Source organism: Triturus cristatus, chromosome 9 (assembly GCF_964204655.1).
Source record: "Triturus cristatus chromosome 9, aTriCri1.1, whole genome shotgun sequence".
Lineage (NCBI taxonomy): Eukaryota > Metazoa > Chordata > Amphibia > Caudata > Salamandridae > Triturus > Triturus cristatus.
The window spans coordinates 942,030,808-942,057,639 of NC_140592.1; the positions used below are offsets into that span (position 1 = coordinate 942,030,808).

General features: G+C 42.0%; 1 protein-coding gene across 1 annotated transcript in view; it reads right to left on the bottom strand.

Annotated features, from left to right (window-relative positions):
* NRDE2 (NRDE-2, necessary for RNA interference, domain containing) overlaps positions 1 to 26,832 on the bottom strand; it is a 205,004-nt gene that overhangs the window by 164,778 nt on the left and 13,394 nt on the right. The window contains exons 2-4 of the mRNA XM_085626525.1: positions 12,933 to 13,041; positions 11,112 to 11,312; positions 1,570 to 1,719 (exon numbers count right to left, since the gene is read on the bottom strand). Of these exons, the coding sequence (XP_085482651.1) occupies positions 1,570 to 1,719; positions 11,112 to 11,312; positions 12,933 to 13,041 (460 nt within the window). The remainder of the gene's footprint in view (positions 1 to 1,569; positions 1,720 to 11,111; positions 11,313 to 12,932; positions 13,042 to 26,832) is intronic.

Genomic DNA, 26,832 nt, shown 5'->3' on the forward strand with positions numbered 1-26,832 from the left:
AAAACGAAAACATAAATAAAAGGCATTGTCATTTACAATGCTAATAGGTCAAACTTGCGTAAATGCGAGAGCTGTTGCTTTGCAAATGCTTGTTTTTTTTATGAAACTCACACGTTACGGACACCGAGACCCTGCAATCTTCTGGAAGACAAACATGATAGCCTTTGTGTGTAGTTATCAAAAGAAACCTGGGTAACACTTTGGGTGTACCCTAAATAGGATGTAGCTCATTCCATATATTACACATATAGAGAAAAGCCAAAAAATTCACTATCTATAATTTGTTAACAGAATGCCACTCAGTTATTCAAACCTGATCAAGGGGGAAAAAAGACAAATCCGAAAATAGTCATTATTTTTGGATGTTGCAGATTTTGGGTCAGAGGGCAACAGCCAAAATGTTTAACTCTCAGGCCAGAAGATGCTATTTCAAACTCAGCCACTAAATAGCAGAACATGTACTTTACTGTAATTGCATTTATGTAGCACTTACTACCCCAGACAAGGCGTTGAAGCACTTTACATCAGGCAGCATGCTGCTCCACTACCAAACGTTAGTCCAGTGTTATTGTTGGTTATTGCTGGTTTCTGAGATTAATCTTGTCCGTGCAAGCAAATCATTTCATGCATTCACAATAGCTTTTTTTGTGGTAGATTAAATGTATAGGGGTTAGATGGGGAAATTGGTGGGTGGGTATCTGAGTTCATGCAGATGTTTGGTGGGGTTGATAGGTGAGCTAGAGGAGATTAGATATTGTTAGGCTGCATGGGTGGGACTTCCAAAAAAAGTAGAGGTTCTAATCTTTGAAATGAGTTGTGGGCAATTTAAAGAAATATATTAATCGGGATTAAGGAAAACATGCATGTGTGTGGAGAGAGAGAGAGAGAGAGAGAAGATAAAGGGAAGGAGAAGGCCATTGGATGCATTTTAAAACAGCATGTAATTTGAGGTTGAAAGAATGTAGAAAGAAACATTATTTTTTATGTGAAGGTGGTGCTATATTTGGTACATTAGACTACAAATAGATGACCGCTTCTGCAAGAAGAGCTGATCAGCTCTCAGGTTGGAAGTGTAAACTAATGGTAGGAAGGAAACGTTAAAAGGAGATTCTGCATATGCTGGAGCAGAAGTCTTACAATGTTCAATCTCAAGTTTTGGTTAAAATATTAATTACAAAGCCATTTTGGAAGCTTCTAGTTTTGCGTGGCACAAAGAGCAAGGACAGCTTTGTAAGGCACTAGAAGTGTATTGCGGCAGCATTCCAGTGGCAGGATAGTGGAGATGCGAACAATGTGGTTAGGACGATGGTGACAGGACTGCCTTTAGAAATTCATTGATCCTGTTGAACAAAAGGTTGCTGATTAGACTTTGTGAAGCACTATCTATTAGATGGTAAGGAGGAATCTAGAATAATATGAAATTGGAAAAAATGAAGACATGTTGCTGAGCTATTACCCTGCAATAAACACTTCAGTCCTGGAAGCCAAAAGCAACTTCACATGAACCTATGGCAAATCATCAGTATGATGAAGCAACCAAATTTTACTTAACAGCACACACCTCCATACCTCGCAATGTCCCCTCGATATAAAGACTTGTACTCCCAGTTTGCCAGATCAGGTTTTTTATCAAGTCTGAATGGTTCGGCTGTCAAACTTTGAAGATCTTCAATCCACACTGAGCGACTTTGAACAGCGTCTGGAACTATGTCTCTCTGCCTGCACACATGGAATAAACCAAAGTAGGCCGATAAGTAGGATTAACATAATACACAATCAAACAATTGCAGAAAAGTACTACCATTACTCAATAATTCAAATGCAGGGGTTTATGTTCAATTCAGAGTGAAGAAAAGTTACCAGTTGTAACAGTTTCAGCAGAGGCATCTTTCAAAGATTTACAAGTTTGCAGCATTCCTCCCCATTGGATAAGCTCCACTGGAGTAAAGAATTCTAAGCTTGTGACTCAAAATGACAGCAACTATTGTTACAGTTAATTTGCCTATGCGTGTCCTAGATTCTAGTAGTCTGCTTCTCAGCAGAGGTGCCTTCTAAAAAGTGTCAATTCCAAAAGTGGCACAATGGAGGATAACCATTCCAGGCAATTACCACTGTTGCTGACGGTATGATTTTTATGAAAAAAAGGCAGTAGATGCCCCCTGGATTAAACAAAAGTTAGATAATCTTTCTAGAAGCCTGCGTACTTTTTTTCTCCACAATTATAGCAACACTAAAATAGGTTACTAATTTGTACCCTTTAAATTAATTTTGGACTCAACTTCTCCGTGTTTTTGGTCTGCGGCACCTCAGGATCAGCAGATAATCCAATAAATGGGGACCAATTCAGAGGTGATGCATTAAATCCAGTTTATTCAATTTTTAAAAACAATAGCAAAAAAACATGGGCAATATATTTCAGCTTAAAAACCTTCTATATATTATACATATAAACAAAAAATTACAATTATGAATGCTTATTATTCCACAACCGAAATACTCTTTCAAAAAATGTATATAAATATTTTTGGAGAGAAGAGTTTTAAATATTTTAGAGCAATATGTCTGCAGTAAAGAGCTTTTCTAATGGAATAGCCCAAACCACATAAATCACAAACGACATGTAAAGAAAGGAGTTAAGCAACTCAAAAGAATAGTCTATCAGAGGGGCATCCAAAATACGACCAGGATTGTCAACCCTATGATGTAAACGCCATACTAAGGATTTGAGCACAATATAGGTAAGATGCCTGTGTGTATTTACTGCCCTCACCCAACTTTCATTAGTAAGACAAATTCTTGAACAATAAGCACAGATGCCCTTTTTGACACCCCTAAAATTGTATCCTGCATTCCCAAGTTTGTTATGACGTTTGACAAGTTAAACTTTCTACTTTTAACTCTTGCACTCACAATATTATATTGTATATCACTGTCCTCTTGAAAATACTCATTCTTCACTCTTAGCCTATTCTCCCTCCGTCTGCTTCATATTTATTTCATCACCTACATTACTCTTGCACTGTGGAGCAGTATAGCAACATAGTGTCAAAACGTAATGTAATGAATAAGAAGATTTCATGTCTGCATTTCCACTGTTTTGTTTTGTTGCTTTTATTATGGTAGGAGTCTATTCGGTAAAAAGAAATAAATAGTACAATTTGAATTTAAAAGAAGAAAGGCCACCAGGCAGAAATATTATCAGACACAATCTAGTTTAATTAATTGGGTTTCATTCTAAAGCTGTATAATTATAATTCCGGTTTGTGAGGAAACAAGGTTTTTGCACTTTTTGCTCCCATTTGGGATAAAGCTGGTGGCTTTTCGACTGAGGGTGCACCGAGGCCTGCTAGCCAGGCCTCAGTGCCAGTGTTCTAACCCCGTACAAAATGTATGTTGAATTGACTACCCCCAACTGGCGGAAACTGACTTACTAGTCCCTAGTATATAGTACCAAGGAAACCCTGGCGTTGGCATTGAATCTAATGGCAAAGCCCCAAATTTCCTTAACTATATATGCAAATCTTCCCTAAGGAAGCACTAGCAAGCCCCACGGCTGTATAATATGAAGTGGGATCATACTTTAATATGTCCTAACAGCAAACGTTTAGAAAGTTGCCACTCCAGTTTATCAGGTGGTCTTTACAGTGGCTGGCCACCAGAAAGCCTTCTGCCCTTCTGGTGGCTTCCAGGATCAGGACCAATAGAAGCCAGCTAGAGAGAGAGGTGTTACCTCCCCCTTGCAGGAAGTCAAATCGGGTGTTCTTCCAAAAGGCGAGATTCGAAGAGGAAGCCGCCTTTGGTGGGCTAATGGCGATATCACTCATATAAGGATGCCCCTATGTTCAGGTAGACGAACTAGTTGCAGGAACAGAGAGGGAAAACCACTGACCAAACTGGGTTTTCAGTGGGTGTGTAGCCCATAGGTAGCCACACCTCTAGGGCAGGCTACCAAACACATAAGATGTCTGAACCCTTCCTCAGGTGTTGAGAGTGGGCAGAATAGTGTACTCTGGAATTGCTACATGGCATACATAGCTGAAGTCTTCATAAGTTGGGAGGGATGCTGGCAGCCCATTGGCTACTGACCACATAAAAGCTGTAGTGAACCATCCTGGCTAGGCAGTAGCCACTCGCAAAGTATCGCCGCTGACTGGCGACGTGCTGCTAAGCAGAACTCCACCCAAGACTCAAAAGTTGCACATGTGTCTGTCGGACTCGGAGTGCCATCAGAGTGTGGATTGTTCGCCAAAGACGGGCACTAGCCCTCACCAAAGGATATTGCTGGACCTGCTGTGTCTGGAGATTGGTAGCCCAGCCTGGACTTCTAATAGTTCAAAGAGGACTTCAGGGGACTCCAACCTTGTGGTCAAAGTCGCCGCACCTTACCCGTTAACCGAAGAATAACCCCAAGAAGACCCCCGTTGACCACACAGCGCCAAGAGCATCTTCCAGCATCCACAGCAGTCTGCATTCTCAGCATCAGGACCATTCCATTGAAGTCTATGCCAGTCTTGATGCAAAGTGTGGAACTGGACTTGAGACGGTTTTGGTGAGGAGGTAACAGTCCAAATACTCCTTATTGCCCCCACGCCCCCGACCCTCTTCTTGTTGGAAGTTGTTGCCCAAGTCGGGCTGGAGTAGCTGAACAGAACTCTTTCAAACTTTTCAAAAGTTCCCAAGCTTTACAGTTACTGAAGCTTGTTTGCACTTTGGACTAAAAAGCTGAGATTTATATTTTACTTAAAACCCTCTGGTGGAATTTGCTCATCTTGGTGTCTAAAAATTCATAAAAATATAATCTATTTTTATAAATTGGCAAGGATTTCTTTCATGCTGCATGACTTTCTTATTTCGTTGTTTGGCATTTCTAAATTCTTTACACTAGTTCCTTTGTTTAAGCCTTGCTGCTCAAAGCCACAGCTAACTAGGGTTGAGCCTGACTGGGCCCAAGACGGTTTAAATAGTGTATTACAAGGTAAGGTTGCACAACCATACCATATAATACACCACAATCCTCAAGCTGTATTTGGAAAAATTATTTCTGGAAGAACGTGAAGAATTGCAGGTAACTTCTAAAATACAGTGCTGCAATCTGGTGTTTACAGACTTCTCTCACTTTGCAGTCAAAAAAAGAAAAAAAGGGAAGTGAATTTTGTGACAATCTTGCCGGGGTACACGTAGTGTGAAAGGAAAGGCTGTAGCACAACAAAATGTAAATATCTGTAAATGAACTGTACACATTCAGCAGTTAAGAAAGTAAATATTGAAGCACATTTTTTGGGTAATTCTGAAGTTTGATGGAAGCAAATATTTTTAATAGAATCAAAATCAATACACTTTTACTTTGTGGTGCACAAATGATACATATTCACTGAAACACACGATTTTCACATGTTATGTGTGCAATACAGTTTTATCAGTAAAACTGTTTGTCTGTGCAAATTAAGTGGGTTTTTGAATGGAAAATGTGATGTTTGCAATTGATAAACGCCAAAGCTCGCTAGGCGGTCCTCAGTGTATGCTGATTCTGGTGCTCTGGAAATATTGCTTTCAAATCGCTTTTAATTGTTTTTAAGCCTAATTCCTGCTGCTAAATAAATTGTGTTGTGTTGAATTTGCACGTTTAAAAAACAAAAACAAATCTGACCCGTTTTTTAAAGTGAAATTGATCGGTACCTGCAGCGCATTTCCCTCGCCGACACACACTCCCAAGTCACTTGCACTTCCACTTGCCTAAACGCAGTCTAGTGCTCAGGGGGAGAACGGCTCCTGCAAACGCAGAGCAGACTGGCTGGGGGGCGGAAGGGGAGTACCTAAATAGCTACGCTGGAGCGGACGCGCTGCTGGCACGCCAAAGGCAAGCCCATCTGCGCCCGTCCGTGCCCGACCGGGTCCAGGGGCCAAGACCCCTGGTCAATCGATAGTTTACTCAGCGGAAGAACTACAGACTTTATCCACGGAAAGCTATGCTTTAAGCTGTAATGTAGTAGATAAGCTGAGAGAGGAAAAAATCCTGAGGGAAAAAGGATGGGGCAATCCTATGATCCCGCCTCCAGCATCCCACTAAAACACCGTACCCGAAAGACAGCCAAGATTAAAGGTGGCAATCCTTAACACACGCTCCTTCAGGAGCACCACCTTGAAGTCTTTTCTCTCCTCCAAGATGGAGACATAGACCTATTGGCGCTTAAGGAAACCTGGCTAGGTGACACCTCAGCCCCTGACATCATTGCAGCCCTCCCAGGAGACTTTGATGCCCTCTGGCATAACCGTGGAGATAAAATGAGAGGAGGGGGTGTGGCCATCTTCTTTAAGAGGAGGATAATGGTTGCCAAAATAGTGTCGGAGAGCATTGATAATGCAGAATACTTGGAGTCAAAAGCTCATTTCAATCCTCCTGCCTTCTACTCCTGGTAGCGTACCGTCCTCCGCGGTCAACCCCCAGCTTCAACGATCTCTTCTCGGAGATTATTACTGACCTCTGCTCACGGTACCAACGGCTTCTTGTGGTTGGGGACTTCAATTATCATTGGGATAAAGTACCGAGAGAGCCACTGGCCAGCCAATTTGAGATAGAAATGGGCTCGATGGGGCTCTGCCAATTGGTCGACGGCCCCACCCACATTAAAGGTCACATCCTGGACCTCATCTGGACCTCGCAACCACGGGCTAGTCTAATAGATATCAGCCCCTGTGCCTGGTCTGACCACTCATTAATTAGCTGTTGGGTCCCGATGGACAGCCAACTGTCACAACCACCCCCAGAGTGGAAAAGGGTGCGAAGTTGGAATAAAATTGAGGCATTGAACCTAGTGGGCACCCTACTCAGGCTCCCCCTCCCCAAAATTTGAGATAGGAAACTTAGATCAGGAAAGTGAAGCCCTCACTGGTACTTTGTGTGCAGTCATAGATCAAGTGGCACCAGAGCGGAGGGACAGAATTAGAGACAAGGGCAAGGGGGCCCCCTGGTTTAATGAGATCTTGAGGGAAAGGAAGGAAAAACTTCACCAAGCTGAGAGATGGTGGGGTAAAGCATATGACCCAGCCGAGCTGATAATTTACAAAACTCTACTTACCTCATACAAAAAATCTATTATGACCAGGAAAGCAGAGTATTACGACACCAGAATTACAGCCGCGGCAAACAAACAGAAAGAGACTTTCAGAATATTGAAAGAACTCAGCCAAAAGTCTGAGCGGAAATCGGCAGCCGCACCCATTGACTGCAATGCATTCCAATCTTTCTTTCTCCAGCAGGTCAGGGATATCCTCGCCAAGACTAATAATACCCCTACTAATCAGAACTCCCTGGTTCAGTTCCAAACCTCCCCCCTGTAAGCTACTTACCACCATTCCCAACCTAGACTCAGCTTCTGTGACACTGCTGATGAATCGGACCAAATCGGGTTCTCTTGCATATCCCTGCCCCCCTAGGATCTTCCGAATGGCCCTTCCCAGGCTGGAAAGGCAGATCATCGCTCTATTAAATAACTCCTAGGAGTCTGGCTACTTGCCATCCAACCTGAAGGAGGCCACCCCCCTGTGAAAGAAACCAGGAGCAGACGCTGCTAACCCCAAAAACTATAGGCCCAGCTTCCCTTCCTGGCAAAAGTTGTGGAACAACATGTCCTTAAGACACTCTCGTCTTTCCTGGAGGAACACCAGCTACTCCAGGGGCGACAGGCTGCTTTTAGAGCCCATCACAGCACTGAGCTGGTGATACTGTCAGTAGTTGACGAGCTTAGAATCATGACTGATAATAAAAGCGCCCTGATTTGACTAGATCTATCAGCGGCGTTCGATACGGTCAGCCATGCACAACTGCTGGCCAGACTCACAGCTTTGGGCATCTGTGAGTTGGCTCATCGCTGGCTAGAATCCTTCTTGTCAGGCCGGTCCCAGAGGATTCAGTTGGGTGAGCAGGTATCGGACAGTGGCATCCTTACTTGCGGCGTTCCCCAAGGCTCTGCCCTGTCCCCCCTCCTTTTTAACACGTACCTACAGCCACTGGTAGTGGCCCTAGCCATTTTGGACTGCAGAGTCTTCAACTAGGCGGATGACACCCAGCTCATCCTCTGTATTGTTAACTCTTCCCATGCGCATGATCTGGAACAGAACATTCTCAGATTTACAGTGAACTGGATGACAGCCAATTCACTGAAAATCAACTCGGATAAAACAAAAGTCCTTGTTATCCCCACCAAAAGCAACCCCTGGAGTGACCTTTTTTGGCCCCAGGAGCTAGGTGTCACCCCCACACCAGTGCCGTGCGTGAAAAGCTGGGGCATAAAAGTTGATTCCGAGCTTTCTATGGTAAACCAGGTCACCTCAGTGGTTGGCACATGTACAAGTCTCATGAGGCAGTTGCCGAAACTTGCCCTCCCTCCTTTCAACCACTTCATTACAGACGATTGTGTCAGCTGCTGTCTCGAGGTTAGATTATGGCAATGCCTTATATATCGGCCTCCCCCACAAACTTGTTAATAAACTGCAGGTGGTACTGAATGACAAGGCCAGGGGGATTTTCAGGCTCCCAAGAAGGTGTCACACTACCCCGCTGCTGTGTAAGCTGCACTGGCTTCCCATCAGGCAGAGAGCAAAATTTAAGGGCCTCTGCATCGCCCACAAAGCAATTTATGGCCAAGCCCCAGCCTACATTAAAGAACGCCTCGAGAACTATGTTCCAGGCCGTACACTGAGGTCTTCCGAGACCTGCCGCTTGACCCTTCCATGATGCAACACTGCATCCAAAGGGGGTAGAGCATTCTCCGTCATGGTTCCACAACTATGGAACCAAATGTCTGAACACCTCTGCAAAGAACCCGCACTCCTCCTGTTCAGGAAGCAGCTCAAAACTGTCCTGTTTAGAGAAGCCTTAGGCACAGTTTAGCTCCCTATCCTTGCACTATTTGGTACCGCTAGTAGCTCTGGCCACTCTCCCCAAAGCGCTAAGAGACCTGCCGGTGATTATGCGCTATATAAATACCAGTTAACATTAACAGTGCGCTACCACACTATGCTTTAATTACATGGAAAAAAAAATTGCCTGCCTCATGTCCATTTAAACTTGGTGAGATGCAAACGTTTGCCATTCTAAAAATTGGGTCGTGGTTCTAAAAGGTTTGGGACTCATTGATCTAAAAGATATGTCCCCTTCACCTGGAGAAACCTCTTTAATTAGATGCAAGTCCACGTAGTTTAAAGTATCATCTGGACTGCAAAAAGCTTTTGTACTGCAACAAATGTTGATTCTATTCCGGTATTTGCCCTGAACACAGACTAGGAATTCATTCATTTAGTAGAAAGAACTAAAGCACACCTTGGGCAGAAGCAACCGATATCAACCAAAATAATCATGGTGAGCTCAACCTTCCTAATCTTAAGAAATTAAAAAGTCTCTTTCTGGAAATGAAATCCAATATGTTAGTACAGCTTACATACTATGTTAATAGCTGAAATGGCTGGACAGCAAAAAAGCGAACACTGTGAAACAAGCTTAAAAATGGCCCCACTGGTAGGGGGACTGTGTACCACCCAAACTATGGCTGCTTAATAGCAGAGAACTCTAACACAGCTCCATTTTTTTTTTTAGAGTTGTCTCTGCTAAATGATGCTCCTTAGACCCTGTATTGATGGGTTGGCTTGCAGATTCTCAACTTTACATGGATCTGCTGTATTGACCATTTCTGACACTGAAAAACCAAAGGGGATGATGGACGGAGTGCTGAACATTGCAAGCACTCACCCCCAGTCAACTGATCTGGGTGTAATCCATCATCGTTCTTTAGCTCACTCCGCCACCTCAGTTCAGACATGGCCATATGCAAATCAGTCTGACCATGTGCCTCATGGGAACAGTCCAGCCCAAACTGCCAAACCATGTCTTCCCTGGAACGGAAACAAGCATCCTGGGACCAGTTTCGGGTTCATAACCCTCATAAGCCAGGCTATCCTGAATCCAGTGGCAAAGTGAGCAAGGGACCTACGTCTGGGCATACCCTGCCAACTTAGGGCGAAAGCAAAACCAAAGGGGATGATGGACGGAGTGTTGAACATTGTCCTAAGTGGGCAGGGTATGCGCCGGCTTCTTGCCTTGCCTGCGTGAGTCGTCAGGTATGGAGAACGGTATGCATGTTCTGCATAAAATAATGGATAGGCATTGTAGCACAGTTGCGGTGCGCTTGTCTGAGTTGGAATGATTGCCAATGTATGCCTGTTGAGATATTCCGTGCTTTTTCTTAACTAAAAATCTGTGGCACATAGAAGTGTTGACAACAAAGGTCGGCGTTGGCTTCGCAGCACGTGAACAGAGCTGAGTGGGCAGCGGAAAGGGGCCTGCGCAGCTTTAAAATAAAGCGGTACAAAGAATAAAGTAAGCGTCGGCCTGAGAGCCCTCTTACCTAGTGGGTTTGAATACCGGGAGCACTGCGTTTAATGAGAAGGTCAACAAAAAGGAACAATGATTGAAATCCGAATGCAGCTTTAATGGTGCTACGTGCGTGGCGAAGGAGCGAAGAATAAACAATAAAAAGCCAAGCCAATAGGAGGGATGAAACCCCATACAGTGATTTAAATGTGTTGAGATGACCAACAAAAAGGAACAATGAGTGAAATCCGATGGGAGGGAACAAAGCACCCAAAGGCAGGACAAAAACCAAAAATTATCCAATATACAGGACAATGCAAGTAACCAATAAAAAGCCAGTAGGCGGTATGAAAGACCATACAGTGATTATAGTATGTCTTGCAAACAGCGCATGCGCACTACCTAGGCTCGACCTAAACAGCACAGCTAAACTTGTAAAACAATTAGAAACAAATCCTAATTGTCCACTCAAATAGACCGTTGGAAGTAACATGAGGAGACTGTATTAAATATTTGCTCATGTCAAAAAAACATCAGCAAAGCTAAGATCAAAATTCCCTCAACAAAAATTGCAAGACACCCCCAATTGGTATCTGTAAAAGTCAGTCTGTTCACATTTGTAAAATGAAAGTACATCTTTTTTCACTTTTTTAAACAAAAAAAATGAAAATGGCTATATGCTTTTGCAGAACAAAAGCCCCAATTACCCATTTTGCACTACAGTATATCGCACAAGTGCACGTACTTTGAAGTCTCGGCTTTTCCCTCTTCCGGTTGATTTGAATGAGTCTTCCTCTCCTCTTCACTAGAGCTCTCCTTTTCCCCTCGACTTTTTTTCTTTTTCTTTAGATGCTTGTGTTTCTTCTTTTTCTTCTTTTTTTTTGTTGCTTTTTCAGTGCCTTTATCTGGGTCGCTGACGTTTGAAGCTTCTGAGAGAGAAGGACTCCTAAGAACAGAACAACATTAAAACGAGACCTATGAAATGAAAACAAACACACAACTATTTCACCTCTGTCAAGGTTTGCCCCCGAGAGGGTGAACAGGACCGTCCCTGTCTTTTAGCAAACGTGTGCAGCATGGACTAGAAGGGTGGTGGCTGGAATTTGCATTTAAGGATGTCTGCATTAACAATTATAGACAAAATGGAGTTGGAAGTGTTACGTTAGTGTGAATTACTTTGCATACCTTAGAAAAACCCCGACTAGAAATGAGATACGCAATAGTGTGTGGCTGCACTTGCACATAGCGTTCAAATACAGTCTTAGAAGCATATCTGAGCATAGTGTAGAGAAGCCACATACTAAAAGCCTAAATTCAGAGAAGCAAGGGAAAACAAAGATTATATTATAATCTATAGTTGTGTGCGTGCATAGCAGATTATAGAAGGTTTTGCAATGCATACCCAGTAGTGAGGCCAGTATAGAAAATTACTTGTTATAAGAGTTTGTCCTGTGAATACGTAAATGCCATGATGGCATGCTTAGGCCCTTGGGACAGGGGAAGAGGAAGTAAAAAGTTGATTATCCTTACTCCTACATAACCCCAAATGGAATATCATGCCAGGGCCTGGTGGCTCGGTGGACTAATGCATCCACTGTAGGGGCCTGTGTATGACCTCGTGGTCACAGCTGCAAATCCCAGTGAATCCACTCAGCCTTTCATACTTCTGAGGTCGATAAAATGAGTACCATTGAGATGGGTAACAATAAACATCTTTTATTCAATGCCAAGATACCCTTCTGGGTCAACGTGCGCTGTACAAATACCAGTTATGTTACGTTAAGGTAAATTCTCTCACAGGAGCAAATCATGGTTTTTCCTCCCTCTCCCATTGGAGGATATCACAATGCATGAAAGCAGAGGCAAGAGACTGGGGACAATTGCTTGTATATCATGCTTGTTGCTGGTCTTTCACCAAGTTAACTGGGTTAACCTTATGAGTGCCATTAAATAGACAATTAGTGCATGGGCCTGGCAAAATGCCCATTAAAAGTAGACCAGGTCAACAAATGTCTACTTCAGGTCCTGCATTTCAAACTATTATTCACCAAGTGTCAACCTCAGAGCTATACAGAGGAAGGGCTTCTGTTTTCCAACATGACATCAGGTCATGAGGGGGCCATATATTGTCAGTTCAGGGGCCTCTAGTATGGATCTACCCGGCCCCAAACATCAGGCTCTATGTCACATTCTTAAGCATCAGAAAAAACTGAAGACCTATTTTTTCATTTTACAGTTTTAACAATAGCACCAGGAGACTTCTCAGGAAGGTGGGTGCTTTATAAATTATATTACTAACTGCCAAAGAAAGGAATCTTTGAGTATCACAGTTTTTTAAAGCCAAGTGACAAAGTGGACAGACTAAGGTAAATACTGTGATGCACCACAGTGCATCACTGGCTGCAACTGGCCACAAAAGGGAATAAATAAATGGCGGCCATCATGAAACATAAACGAAGTTGGACACCTTTGAAAGGGCTACATAAAATCTGCCTAGATCCCTGTGTGACGTGGGATGTAAATATGGGTGCAAAAACAGTTAAGAACCATATTTCCATAAGGCTACCTGTTGGTTGACGATATCGCAGGAGCAGGGTCGGTGGTCTCGACAGCACGCTGATGCAGCAGGAGGGCATCATGAGTGCTAAAGCTTTGGTTGCTGAGCCAGTCCAAATCTGCAGGGCAAGAGAATAAAAAAAAAATGAGGAAACAAACCCATGACAACACACTCATTGTGCTCTGTGAAGCTGAGGTGCCATCAGGTCAACAGAGCCCAATCTGCAGTAAATACCACTATGTCACTTATAACCTTCACGGGAAACAGATGGCTAGCATGGCCATTTTCATTTAGGAAAGCGCCTGGGTTTAATACACAGTACAGTATTTAGAAATTTAAATCCTCATCTGACATCAATCCGGGAATTAAGTAGAACACAAAAATAATATATATTTTTTTAAAACACACAAACACCAAAAAGCAAGGGCTCACTCAAATTTATGAAGAAATGATACCAACAGCACCAGAAAAATATATATTTACGAAAGCATATATTATAATTGTTTTAGGAGTCAATGCTCTGAGCACAACAAATACTACCCATTGTGATTACTACATTAATCTTGTAAAAGACAAACAAACATTTCTGAGAATTCTGTTTTTCCCCAATTCACGGCATGCACACCACTGGGTCCTGATTACGCCACCTGCGGCTGATAAGTTGAAGGTCAGAAGGTGGACAGTGCTTATCAGTATGGCTTGGCTGCTTAAATCCTTTATTTACAAGTGAGAGTTGTAATCGAGACTGCCAACATCACCAAGAGGCTAAGCAATTGCTTTGCTATAAAAAAAAAAAAATTATAATGTGGAGTAAATTCTTGCAAATGTCCTTTTCATTAAAGACCCTTGGTTTGATGTTAATGCTCTCAGGAGGATGCAGATTTGTGCAATGTGAAAAACAACAGGGCATCACCGTGATTCGAGCACTGTCTCTCCAGTATTGTTTTCGCCAAGTTGATGTGTTGATGAATTTTGTCTACCGCTCCACTCCTAGGCAAGAGGGAATGGCACATTGCTAATGCAGTGTGCAACGCATGCATCAGTTGACATTACAAGAGGCTACATTTTCACATTAGACCGTTTCTAACTGCAGCAGAACATAAGCAGAAGACACTATGATGTGAGGTAGAGGCGAACAAGTTGTGGGACAAACGAAGGAGGTTGCTGTCAGTGTCATCAATGATGTCATTTGAGATGTCATCAGCGATGTCATAAATTATGTCATAGAACATGTCATGAGTGATATAATATGTGAGGTTATAAGCAGTGCATGGCAAGGACGCAAGTTAAAGTTAGCTTTGCTAACTATAACTCGTAAATTTATGGGTTTTTTTTTTGTTCAAAATATTAATGTTGTCACCTAACTATAAAGATCTTATTTTGTTTTTCTTTTTAAACAGATCTTTTTTCACACCTAACTAGAACGTTACTTTAACCCTTGTTGTTTTTTCAGTGAATTTCTAGGCTTTTTTGTAACATAAGAAATATTATTTTTACCATACGTAAAGCTAACCCCCCACCGTGCACAGCGTTCAGGCGTGCACTCACGGGGGGGGGGGGGGGGAGTCGGCAACTGGGCTTTATATTTTTTAAAGGGGAGAGGGGCCACTTGGCCCCCTCCCCGATCAGTCTTAGGTCCTGGGACCCCATCCTCCAGGGACTTATTTTGGTTAAAGGGGTGGGGGGGGCCACGTGCCCCCCCCTTTAAAAAATACAAGGCCTTGTGGCTTTACATTTGGTAATAAAATATTACTTTATATTTAAAAAAAACCTGGCAATTCACTGAAAAAATGGCAACCCATCGCCGGGGCCAAAAACTTATGAAAAAGTGAAGGGGGGCTGCACGGCCCCCTTCCCGAGTCTCTAATTCCATCCCCATGGGGTTTTTCTTTTAATTAAAGGGCAGGGGGGCTTTGTGTGCCCCCTCCCCGAGCCTTTTTATGCTACGGTGATCCCATCCCCCCAGGGCCTTCTTACGAAAGGGGGCCCCCCTTCCCAAGCCTTATTAGGCCCTGAACAACCCATCACCCCATGCACCAAAGCTGTTTAGGGGCAGACCACTTTCAGTCGCCAGGAACACCATCCCCAGAGCCTGCATCATTAAAAAAGTGAGTGCCCTGGCACCCAGCATACATTCATTGGAGGCCACGGGGGTAGTCCCAAGGGCCCCATGGCCACAGTCGGCTCCCCGCATGCAGCGGAAGCCGGCATTGCTCCAGCCCGGAGGGAGCAGCGACTTATGCTGCTCCCTCTAGGCAGGAGCAATATTTTGATCAGTTTTCCTTCCCGCAATGATGCGCCCAGCCGGTGGGAGCATTTTCAAAGCTTCCACCTGCTTGGAGCAGACTTTGTGGTTGCTCCCGTTTGGCGGGGGGAAGAAAAAAATGCTCCTGCCAAGCGGGAGAAAAAACAGGTTTCCCTGCCCGAGCCGGTAAAGTTAAACCTTTACCATGGATTCAAAGATACAACCCAACAGAAGAGAATGAGATACTGTATCAAAGCCTGTGCTTCCATCCAGAAGGATCAAAGTAGCTCTACCTCAGGGCTTTGGGATGATCTAAACATACATTGAGATGAGCCCAGCTGTAATGAACATTCAGTATTATGTGGTTTGTCAATTGATCTCTTTTTCCAAAATGTTTGTTGGGATTGGAAATAGAGCAGAGAGATCAGACAATGGCTTTTTGGGGGGGGTTTAAAAAGGGAACGAATAAGGCCTTTTTTCCAGGTAACTGGAACAACGGCATATGTTATGAACTTATTGCACACGGAGGTGAGAACTCATTTCTTTAGATACCAGATGCCCAATCGGATGATGACAAGGATCCAATGGGGAACAAGATTTCGATTGAAGAAAAATCTGTTCAGTTCTTTCAATATAAAAAGGTTCAAACTGAATAAAGAGGCCTGAATTGTTTGAAGATTCAGACAGAGGAAAAGTATTCTCCACTAGGTTAGGTGTAGTGGAAAAGCTAGGTGCAATTGTCCATATTGTTTCTTCCTCAAAGATCAATGAGAGTTGGTCACAAAGAGGAGACTGAGAGGTAGTAATTGAAGTAGTGAGAATGTGGCTTAACAGGTTAACAACTGAAAACAAGAATAAGTCTAATAGATGCTTAAATAGTGTGGCTAACACATAGCCTTTCCCAGACTAGAGCACTAAACACAGTCCTACTGTGGTCGTTCTTTCTAATCCTAAATTGGCAACTGTTTTAGGAGAAAACAAAGACAGACTGAATCAAGTTTGATGGGGGAGAGAAGGCAGTGAGCTTCGTGGCAGTGCAGCAGGCACTAGAATACTATGCCTTCTAACAACCATTGAGAATCAAGTAAGTAGTAAATAACGAAAATAAAGTATTAGCACAAGTACTTAATGCAAGATGTCTAAAGTTTAATTACAAAAGGTAATAAGGGAGGCTGCCAAAAAGGTTAAATTGGAGGACAGAATTGTTACCAGCCATTAGCATAAATAAAAGGATATGTTTTAAATACTTTTTTTCCACACTTTATTTAGTTTTGGATTTTTTGTTACATTTGATAAAATAAACAATAAATCAAACAACCAGACACTGGTAAATATGAGGGTAAAACTATGCAAGGTAGGAGAAGAAGAAAAACAAGAAGGAGGGAAGGACAGAGAAGAGAAGAGGGGGGCACATTGGCCATCTTTACCTAGGAGGGAGGAGACGATAATTAACAACTGTGATTCAATTATGCAATTGTTTCAGTCCCTCAATGTCAGGGGAGGGACCATGGCTCGTGACTCTGGTCTCCCTCACCAACCCCCTAGCCTATTACAGTGTCCCCGTTATTATTTTGGGAGGATCCAGACATTCTGTGGAACCAACACCTTCCGCTCTATAGCAGAAACATGTCTTGTAATTCCCCAAATCCACCCCGGAAATCTGATTTTTGATAAATGTCTTAATTAGTTACCAACTTCTTTAAGATCTAAGCTTTTTGTCAGACAGTGTATCTGTCAATTTTCCACTGAGTAACTATGCCAAAACTCTACCCACAATAATAACAGTGGGCCAAACTCATTCTACCAGCTAGCAAGATATGTGCAATTAATCTTCCCAAGTGTGAAGACATGGAGGATTTCCTATTCTTCCCCAGGTGGCCTCAAGCTGTATGTCTATGACAGTTATATCTTTTATAAAGAGTAATAAAGTTGCCCAGCATGGTTGGATCTGAGGAGACCACCACCATATATGCGCCATTGTGTCCCTCACCTGACAGTTCCTCCAACACACATCGGAGCCCCACAGGTATCCTAGAGTCTGGCCAGATTCAGGAGCCATCTGGTTAACAAATTATAAGCATTTTCCTTATATTTTGTGTAGATGGAATCTGTTGCTTCCCTCAACCTATTGGCCTCCCACTCCTCCTCAACTAGGCTCCTTATCAACTCTTCCTGCCCCTTCTCCATATAGCTATGCCGTATTAGTTCCGGGCTTGCGTCTAGAGCCTGGTATGAGCTGGAGGTACTCTTCCGCAAAGAGGCCTGTTTAAAGGTAGTTTCTACTGGAGTTAATTAATGATCGCTTGGGCCTCATCGTTCCCATTGTCCAGCCCAAAGTAATGCTTGTTGTAGTTTGAGTCCTCAGATTCGTCTCTAGTTTTTAAGTTGTCATTATCAAAATAGTATCTTAATCTTTGTAGGGCCAATGCACGAGGGAGGAATTTAGTCTTTATACTAATAATTTAGCTAATCCAGAGACAGATCCAGGCTAGCCCATCTGAAGAGATCCTTTAAAAGGATATCCAATAAGGCCTGCACATTGCCGGTATACAGGGCCCTGCAGTTTGCCACTATCCAGACTCCTAAATAACGTAAGAGCCCTACTATGTGTGTAAAATTTCATTTTTGCAAATAATGCCTTGCATCCTCAATTATACCCATCTCTGGGGAATAATTGTAATTAATAAGGAATCCAGACACTCCTAAAAAGGCTTGAAATTCCTTCTTAAGAGCTGGCCTGGACTTAGCAGGTTTGTTTGGAAACACAAGAGGTGATCGCAAGCTGAACAAATTTAATGTTATGGTTATTTGTAAAGCACAGCGATTACCCGAGGGTGTCCTGGCGCTGACCACTGGTTGTCTGAGAAACTGAGATAGGAGACAGGGTTGAAAAGAGTAAAAAGCCAGGTTTTCAATCCGCTCCGAAAAGTGAGGAGGTCAGGGGCCTTTCTCAAATACGGGGGAAGATTATTCCAGGCCTTCACTGCGCCCACCATAAAGCTTCTCCCCCCCCCCAAGAGGATTTTTTGATGGGTTGCACTATCACTAATCATTCTACTGTTAATATTGACATCATGGATAGGTTGGCTATTGATCCTGCAGCTAAGGGGCAACAAGGTAGAATCAAAAATGAGGGAAAACAAGGGACATCTTGTCTCGTTCTTCTCATAAGCTGAATACAATGCTCTCCATTGATTTTTATTGGGCTCACTTAGTTTGCCATGATAAACCAGGCCATGACAGGCCAACAAAAGTTTGGGGTAAAACTTTAATGCACTGCCAGACCACTCTTTTAAAGGCCTTCTCTGTTTCAAGCGAGAGAAAGACCACCAGAATTTAGCTTATGGTAGAAAGGTCAAATAGGTTAAGGGCCAGCATTGTGTTATCATATGTGTGCTACCCCTGGACATATCCTAAGTGTAAAGGAGATAGCAACTTCCACTGGACCATATTCAACCTTGTGGGAAAGATCTTTGTAAATACTTTTACGTCATTGTTAAGGATCGCTACTGGTCAGTAGGACTCGCACAGTAAGAGCTCTTTACCAGGTTTCAGGAAGACCATGGTAACAGCTCCAAGCATGGCGACCAAAACCTTTTGACCCTCCCCAATATGGCTGAACAGTTTAGTAAGGGCCACAGTAGGATATTGAGAAATGATTTATAAAATGACACGGGAAAGCCATCAAGGCCCAGAGTCTAGTTCCGCGGGATCCCCCAAATCCTATTCAACCTTCTTAAGAGGTGAAAGGGGCTGCCAATTCCTGTCGGAAATCACAATCCCATGCTGGAGGGTTATATTATCTTAGATAGGTGTCCTGTGCATGTGCCTCTAAGCCTTGTTTGTGATATAGCTCTGTATGGAAACCGTAAATGTCCTCAGTATGTCTCTAGTGTGCAACCGGATTGTTCCAAAAGGGGCTCCCAATTTTTCTATATAATTATGCGTTACTTTAAATACTTTTTAAAAATCCTACAGCATAAACAGAGGGCAAAAAGTGTAATAACAGCCTTATTCCCTAGCGAATTCATTCTTGTCGGGCCATGCATTTCAGAACTAGATCACTCACATAACATTTGCAAAATGCTGTGATACCCTCACCACTCCTTTAAGCCACACTTACAACAAAGAGGACATCCTACAGGCTTTTCATATCATTAATTTTTTATCTGAACGGATACCCTGGAAATGGAGGAGTGAAACAATAGGTACACTAAACACCATGCCTTTCTGGAAAGACCTAAAGTTGAATACAAGTGGCAAACACAATACACAAAAGTAAAGTTAACGTTCAGAACAAACTCAGCTGCAGATCAATAAAGAATTCAGCAAGAATTAAAGGCCAGACCACTGCTTTAATCCTCCTCTCATCAACCAAGGTGATAATCCACCATTCCTCCTGCAAACAGGGACAAAACACCCAAAAAGAAATATCTAATGATCTTTAGATTAGATAGGGCCCTTCATCTCAAAATGGAACAGGTTAATTAGGATATGATAGGCTTAAATTCTAACAGCGCTCTATTGACAAAGGTATGCAAGAGTTTCTTATGCTTCACTACGTCCAAAGAAAGATATACCTCCATCTCCCCAAAGTACCTTAAACTGACCTCTCCCTTTGCAACAGGAACTGATACAGTAAACAAAACCCATTAATTCAACTTCTCCCTAAAGACTGAGCAGAAAACAAGCCTAGTGATAGCATTAGTCCCAACAGACCCCCAAACTAACCCAGTGAGAAATCTTGTCTGGTGTTGTAATGTTGACTTGATGTAACTCCTGAAGAAACAAACAATATATGGCAGCAAATATTTTGTTGCGTATCGTTACCTAAGTTAGACTATTTGCTTTTCACATATATTGCACCTGTATGTATTAGGCTGTATCTCGAGTGCTATGTTAAGGTTTTATGGCACCTTAGCCACAGATATTTTGCATCCCTACCCAGCACCCATTCAGAACATTTAGACTCAATAACTAGTAAAATATATGCTTCTCCTTGAGCCAATTACAATTGTGGAGTCTGGTGTAGAGATGAAGGACTTCAATTTGAAAGAGTCCACTGAAATAAGAGGACTACATTTACTACTCGACTAACAGAATTGTCAACCAACATAAATGGAAGGATATTATGGTATAAATGTATGAGCTGCATTTCATTTATTCAGCTCCTACAGGCTCAGACCTATGCCCATAGAGCTATCATTCAGATTAAAGAGATCTTAGACTCTGACAAAAAGCATCCTCCAGGTTATACATATCTTGCAGTCTCAGGGATATGGTAGCAGAGCAAGGTTACACAGCTTTACAAGCTTAGACAACTGACAGCAGGAATATTTGTCAGGCTTGGATACTTTGTAGCTACAGCTAGTCTACCTCATGGATCACAGAGATCTTATCAGCATGGCCATCTGGCAGGAAAGCTATTCCTCATATTACATAGACCATATAGGTTAGACTTTTAGAGGCAGAGTTAAGTCACATGTTGTGCAAATCTTACAGGCACATCTACCCTTAGATTTACAAAAATATTATAGGCCGAGTCATCTAAAAGGATAGAGTAGTACTTACAGGTTGAGTTCGCCGACAGCAAAGTTATCCCTCAGGTAACGGGTATTACATGGTCATGCCTAAGGCATCAGAGATACACCGCAGATTACAGAGAGCTTCCTAGCTCAGTGCTCTTACACAATATATATTCCACAGTGTGTACTGATACTACAAACTATTCTTCAAGTAGTAAATATATATTTTATGGCAACTGATACCATTCAGGCTACAGTCTCAACCAGTAACATTATTCATCAAGTTAAACAGCTCTCACTGGCTCAGGTTAGGGACTGCAAATCTATTAATTAGGTTAGAGTTATGTTGTACATGCTGATTAATCAGACAGCCAAGCTTTTCATTAAAACTATAATCTTATTATGTTCACAAAAAGCAGGAGTACATAGTCTACAATGTGCAGATCTCACACCAGTTCTTGACCATTTCTTCTTTTCCCCAAAAGTCCCTTTGCATCTAAATCTAACTCAACTGAATACCCATCTGAAGGTTGAATCCACACTTACAGCTTGATTGCGTGTTTATCCACTACAAAACCTTTACAATACTGACTAGAGGATTATTCCGTCCCAAGTGATTGTAGTCATAATTTTTAGAGTAAAATCAAATTTTTTATGTCCATGAGTTTATATGGCTGGAAATCAACTTCTACATCAAAGCCATCATAAAACAGCCCCAACATTTCAAGCCAAGTGTGCATAAGTTTCTATAATTAATCCCACAAGTAGCTGTCCGGTGCCTAATTTCTTTATACAACCTTGAAATGGTTGGCGCACAACTCTAATTAATTCACAAATACAAATCTGTAAAAGATCTCGGCCTCTAGCGCGAAGTGATTCTCAATTGGTAGCACATCCTCTACCAATTGGGGCATTATCTAGGGCCCTTAACATATCCTTCAAAATAGAACCAATATACAGAGACGGGGATCAAAGCATAGATACCTGCACCAGTCTAAACGTCCCTATTTATACAAATGAAAAGGTGCAAAAAGGGCTTGAGACCCAATCCCCTAGGTCCCAATTTATGAAGAGGCCAAAGACAATCCACTTGGTCTCCCCAAAAGCATACAACAACAAACAGCCCTGCACACTTATAAAAAATTAAATCATGTATATAGTACATAGACAGTAATATTTAACACAACTGTTTTTCCAAAGAAAGATCGATGTCACCAGATGATTTTGTTTTTGTCCTTTATTTGATTTTCTTAATCTTTTAGAATCGTGTTTTTTTGGTAACCGCCAACGCGTTTCGCCCACAAACGGACTTCTTCAGGGCTTACAGTGTGTTTTAAAGTTCGTTCTTTCTCAAGCCAATGCGTATTGGGTCAGCTGATATAGAGCAAAGTTCAGGACAGTAGAGTTGTGTCCAATCAGAAACTTGTCTTGAAAATTGTTGTCCTTGTACTGTTTGTGATTAGGCGTGTTTTCTTAGACCAGTGTTATATGGCTTGGAAATTCAGAACAGTATAGTAGGCAGTAGAAGAAGCGTCGCTTGATGAAGTTCTTCGGAAGTCGGATGCGTGTATGCACTGACAGATAACCATCACTGCAAATCTTCGAATGAATATGACTTTACTGCCTACTATACTGTTCTGAATTTCCAAGCCATATAACACTGGTCTAAGAAAACACGCCTAATCACAAACAGTACAAGGACAACAATTGTCAAGACAAGTTTCTGATTGGACACAACTCTACTGTCCTGAACTTTGCTCTATATCAGCTGACCCAATACGCATTGGCTTGAGAAAGAACGAACTTTAAAACACACTGTAAGCCCTGAAGAAGTCCGTTTGTGGACGAAACGCGTTGGCGGTTACCAAAAAAAACGATTCTAAAAGATTAAGAAAATCAAATAAAGGACAAAAACAAAATCATCTGGTGACATCGATCTTTCTTTGGAAAAACAGTTGTGTTAAATATTACAGTCTATGTACTATATATGATTTAATTTTTTATAAGTGTGCAGGGCTGTTTGTTGTTATATCCTTCAAAATAGTGCTGTTCAGATTTTCCAAGTGATTAGTCATACAAGGCAGCCAAAAGGGGGTGTCATAAGCTATTAGTTTGATTTCACTAGTATTGGCTATAATCCCAGAGACACAATCTGTGAGCCATAAAAATTATATAATCAGCAGGGCACTTTCCACAGCTTCAAGAGATCTTACTTTAGTCTGCCTTTTGTGTTCCCAAGATAGCCTATTATAAAAGATAACAACCCCCCCCCCCCCCCCCCAAGTTATTTATATATTTTAGGATGCGACTGTCATTCAAACACTAAAAACCACTGTACTCTGGATAATCGAAGCTCATGGCTTGGAACTTCATCAGATTAAACATAAGTAAGTACACTGTGCCAAAGGACATTCAATCCACGTTGAGGGCTCGCAGGCATTTCGCCCCAGATGACAATGTCATTAGAGAAATAAAAGGTTAAAGCAGTCCTATAGCAAACCATAGCAGAAAAGTCACAGTCTTGTTAGCACATATGGAGAGAAAAAAAGGACTAAGGCAAAGATGTACCCCTGAAACACTCCCTTCCTAGTACAGACCAGGGATATTGGATGCTTTTTGACAACTGCCCATGAATCCTAATAGAGGTCAAATATTTGGGACATCCAGTTTTAACAACTTCACCCATGATCGTGTGCTGTAACTACTATCAAAGGCTGCACTAAAATTCACTATGTAGTGGCACATGACCCTTCCTCAAGGACTGGACTTCAGCATCACGAGTCATTGCATTGTGCAACGTGGGTAATCCCATTCTGGAACAAGTATGCATCTGGGGAATTCTCTTGATTCTTCAGCACAAAGCATCAATTTGGCAAAAGCTATTATGAGGGCACTAGTAATCAGATATGCTTCTGACACACTTTGTACATGGGTGGGTGTGGAAAGAAGGCTCGGACAAAACAAGGGAAGAGAGCACTGCGCTGTTAGGACAAGAACCCTCACTCACCCGAAGATGACACGCTTCATCATTGGGTTCCCTCCTCACACTGGGAACGCAAGGAACCCGGTGTGGGCTACAACTTCCCAAGAAAAACAAAGGGGAGTGGTGGAGGTGTTTTGTTATAAGGCTGAGCAATGTTGATATATAGGGTGAGGGGCAGGGCGCAAAACTAGTGACAAAGTGTAAATAAAACTCTCTCATGGTGGGCGAAAATTGTCCTTTATTTTTGTGCACCCATTGATAGGGGTTACTATAATTGACCTATCTTATGTGGTCAACAGGTTTCTGCCAAGAAATACTTGAAAAAGTTCAAAGGCATTCATCAGAACCAGAAGATGTAAGTCACTCTGCTATTGTGTTAAAAAATATGTAAATACTATCTATACATTCAACTTGGTGGCTATACCTTTGGCCTGTCACAGCAGTAGGGCCCACTTAAAATGATGAAAAACAAACAAATAGCAGTTACTTGTGCAACAATCTAAACTCTAGTGTCACCAGTGTACGGCACCAAAAAAAACACTTGTGTTAAAGAACCATGAAATACAAGTCAAAATGGGGTAAATTCTTATCCAAAGCGTGTATAAAAACTCAACTCTACCATCATCAGTCCCCACCCAGAGTACAGAACTGTATATATACAATAAACAAAACAAACATAATTAAAAATTGTTGTGACCTGAACTATTAAAATAACTAAATGGGACTACAGAGTGTTCCTTGGATTCATTCACTTGTTTCTTTCTCCAAACCACTCTAACCACCCCGACAGATCCCCTCTGCAGGGACTAGTTAAAGGATGGACAGAGATTTTGTAGACATGGTGCACGACATATGGAGAGCCTAATTTGCACATTATTCCATGTCTACACTTACATGATTTTATGCCAACATTTACATTGTGACTACAGATGATAAGAGAGATACACTCCCAAACTTTCAAAACTTGACAGCTACTCCTATTCTAATGCCTGTCTCATTTACCTATCTTAGAGTGGTTTCGAGAGTGAGGGTTCTTGTCCTAACAGCACAGGGCTCTCTTTCCTTGTTTTGTCCGATCCTTCTTTCCACACCAACCCACGTACATAGTGTGTGTCAGAATCGATATTGGAGTAATACTTCTTTTGGGTGGGATAATGCTCCTACTAGACCCCTTTGTGTATTTATAATCATATACGCTTCACAGCAATCCTTGGGTTGCCACCATATTACCAAGATCCTCAAAACAACTTTCAAATTGAGGCACTCCTGCAAGATTCAGATTTCAAAATGAATCTGAGGTCATCAGGTCCAAACCCTCCAGCGGTCGTACAGCGGTTAATTAGCCTTTGGGAGCATACTATAATCGATACCCCATTCCACTGCCACTAGATCATTCCTCAGACATTCATGTGGGCTAAACCATCAACAATCCTTGCACTGTTCCTAAGCGCATCATAGAACTGCTTATTGTGATTAAAATTTAGCAAACTCTTATAATTTTACTTCAGTTGTCTCATACAAAATGTTTACATGTCTGGTTGGCGGATAGGTTTTTTGTCTGATGTTGGCATTAATTTCTCTACTAAGTTATCTTGCATCCTGACACAACAATACATTTAGTAGCTGGTTAGCCACAATCTTACAGCTTTTAACTACTAGCTGGGAGTTTAGAAAAGGGTCAGTTTTGCCAGCAGCTAAACTTGTGTTGGAAACAATATCCCCCACTCAGAAATTCAATTTTGTAAGATCAAATTGTAGATGGTTTGAGGCCCACTTAACAGGCACAGAAGTTGGATCACGATCCTTGGTAGCAATTATTTTAAGATAATTAACTAATCAAATAAAACACTGAGGTTGATCAATCTATGGGCACAAATATATCACAAAAAACGTGAACAACTAAACACATGTACACGCAGTCATTCAATATACAATGCTGGCCACTAATTCTAGTGGGTTCTGCCAGGCAATCGTCACCAAATTGACAATTTAAATGAATGCTGTAACAAATGCTTTTTCAGTTATCACGCTGTTGAACATAACCAGTTCAACACCGATTTCTGTTCTATGCATATCAGAAAATATCCTGCCATTTGAACCCCCAAAGCGAATAATCATGGCATCAGGTGAGACAGCAACAAGATTATATCCATGTGAAAAAGATAGCAGTTCATACAAAGCACTTCACTATCTGCACTATTTGAAATACCATGGCAGTTTGAGATGGACAGTATGTAAATTTGGAGCGGTGTAAACCTGTGTGACTGCATCACAGTGAAGTAGTTTAGACTCACCAGTCAAAAGTATTCCCCCCCTTACCTCCTTACAAAAATGCTATATCCTTCCTACAAAATGATACCCAAAGGGCCAAATAGTTGCCCAATTCTCCTGGAGCAAAACTAGATTACACTAAATTTTTCACATACTGTAAGACACGCATACCGTGTCACATTCCAAGAGATTCTTCATGTCAGAAACGTTTCTCCAATGCTAAACACTTGGATGAGGACTCCTGTGTAGTACAGTCATAGCATACTTTGTAAAAATCTCACACTCTCTCCCATGCCTGCTCCTAAGCTCTTGTTTAGCAAGAAACGTGTTACACATTAGCTGGGTCATAACAGGTTATCATTTTGGCAGATTAAAAATGTCAATTCTGCATTACTGTGTTTAGTTGGTTAACATTTTATTTTTAATCTTGGCACGGATGCTAGCCAGAAATAAAACGGAGACGAAAAGGGATAAGCCGCAGCATAGTTTAACTTCACCATTACCCAGTTTACATCTCCATTCCTCAACCCATATTGATGGGCAGCTACCAGTGCTTTGGCAAACACCAAGACAGAGGGAGAAAAGATCGTTGCTAAAGTCCCCCACCCTTTGGAACTCACTGGGTATTGCGGCACCCACCCAACGAGGATAAAGCCCGATGATGAAGCATGCCACCTAGGTGGGAGAGGGCTATTAAATCCTAATCATAGGACTCTCCACGACAAAAAAGGTGACATTGATTCCACCAGTCGATTCTGAGTTTGGTGTCAATGCGGAACAGCGCACCAGGTCATTAAGCTAGGTACCTCGAATTTTCACAAATTAAATTTAAATCATCTATCGGAAAAGCCTTTTAATTCAGGTATGCCAGGCTAAAGATGCAAT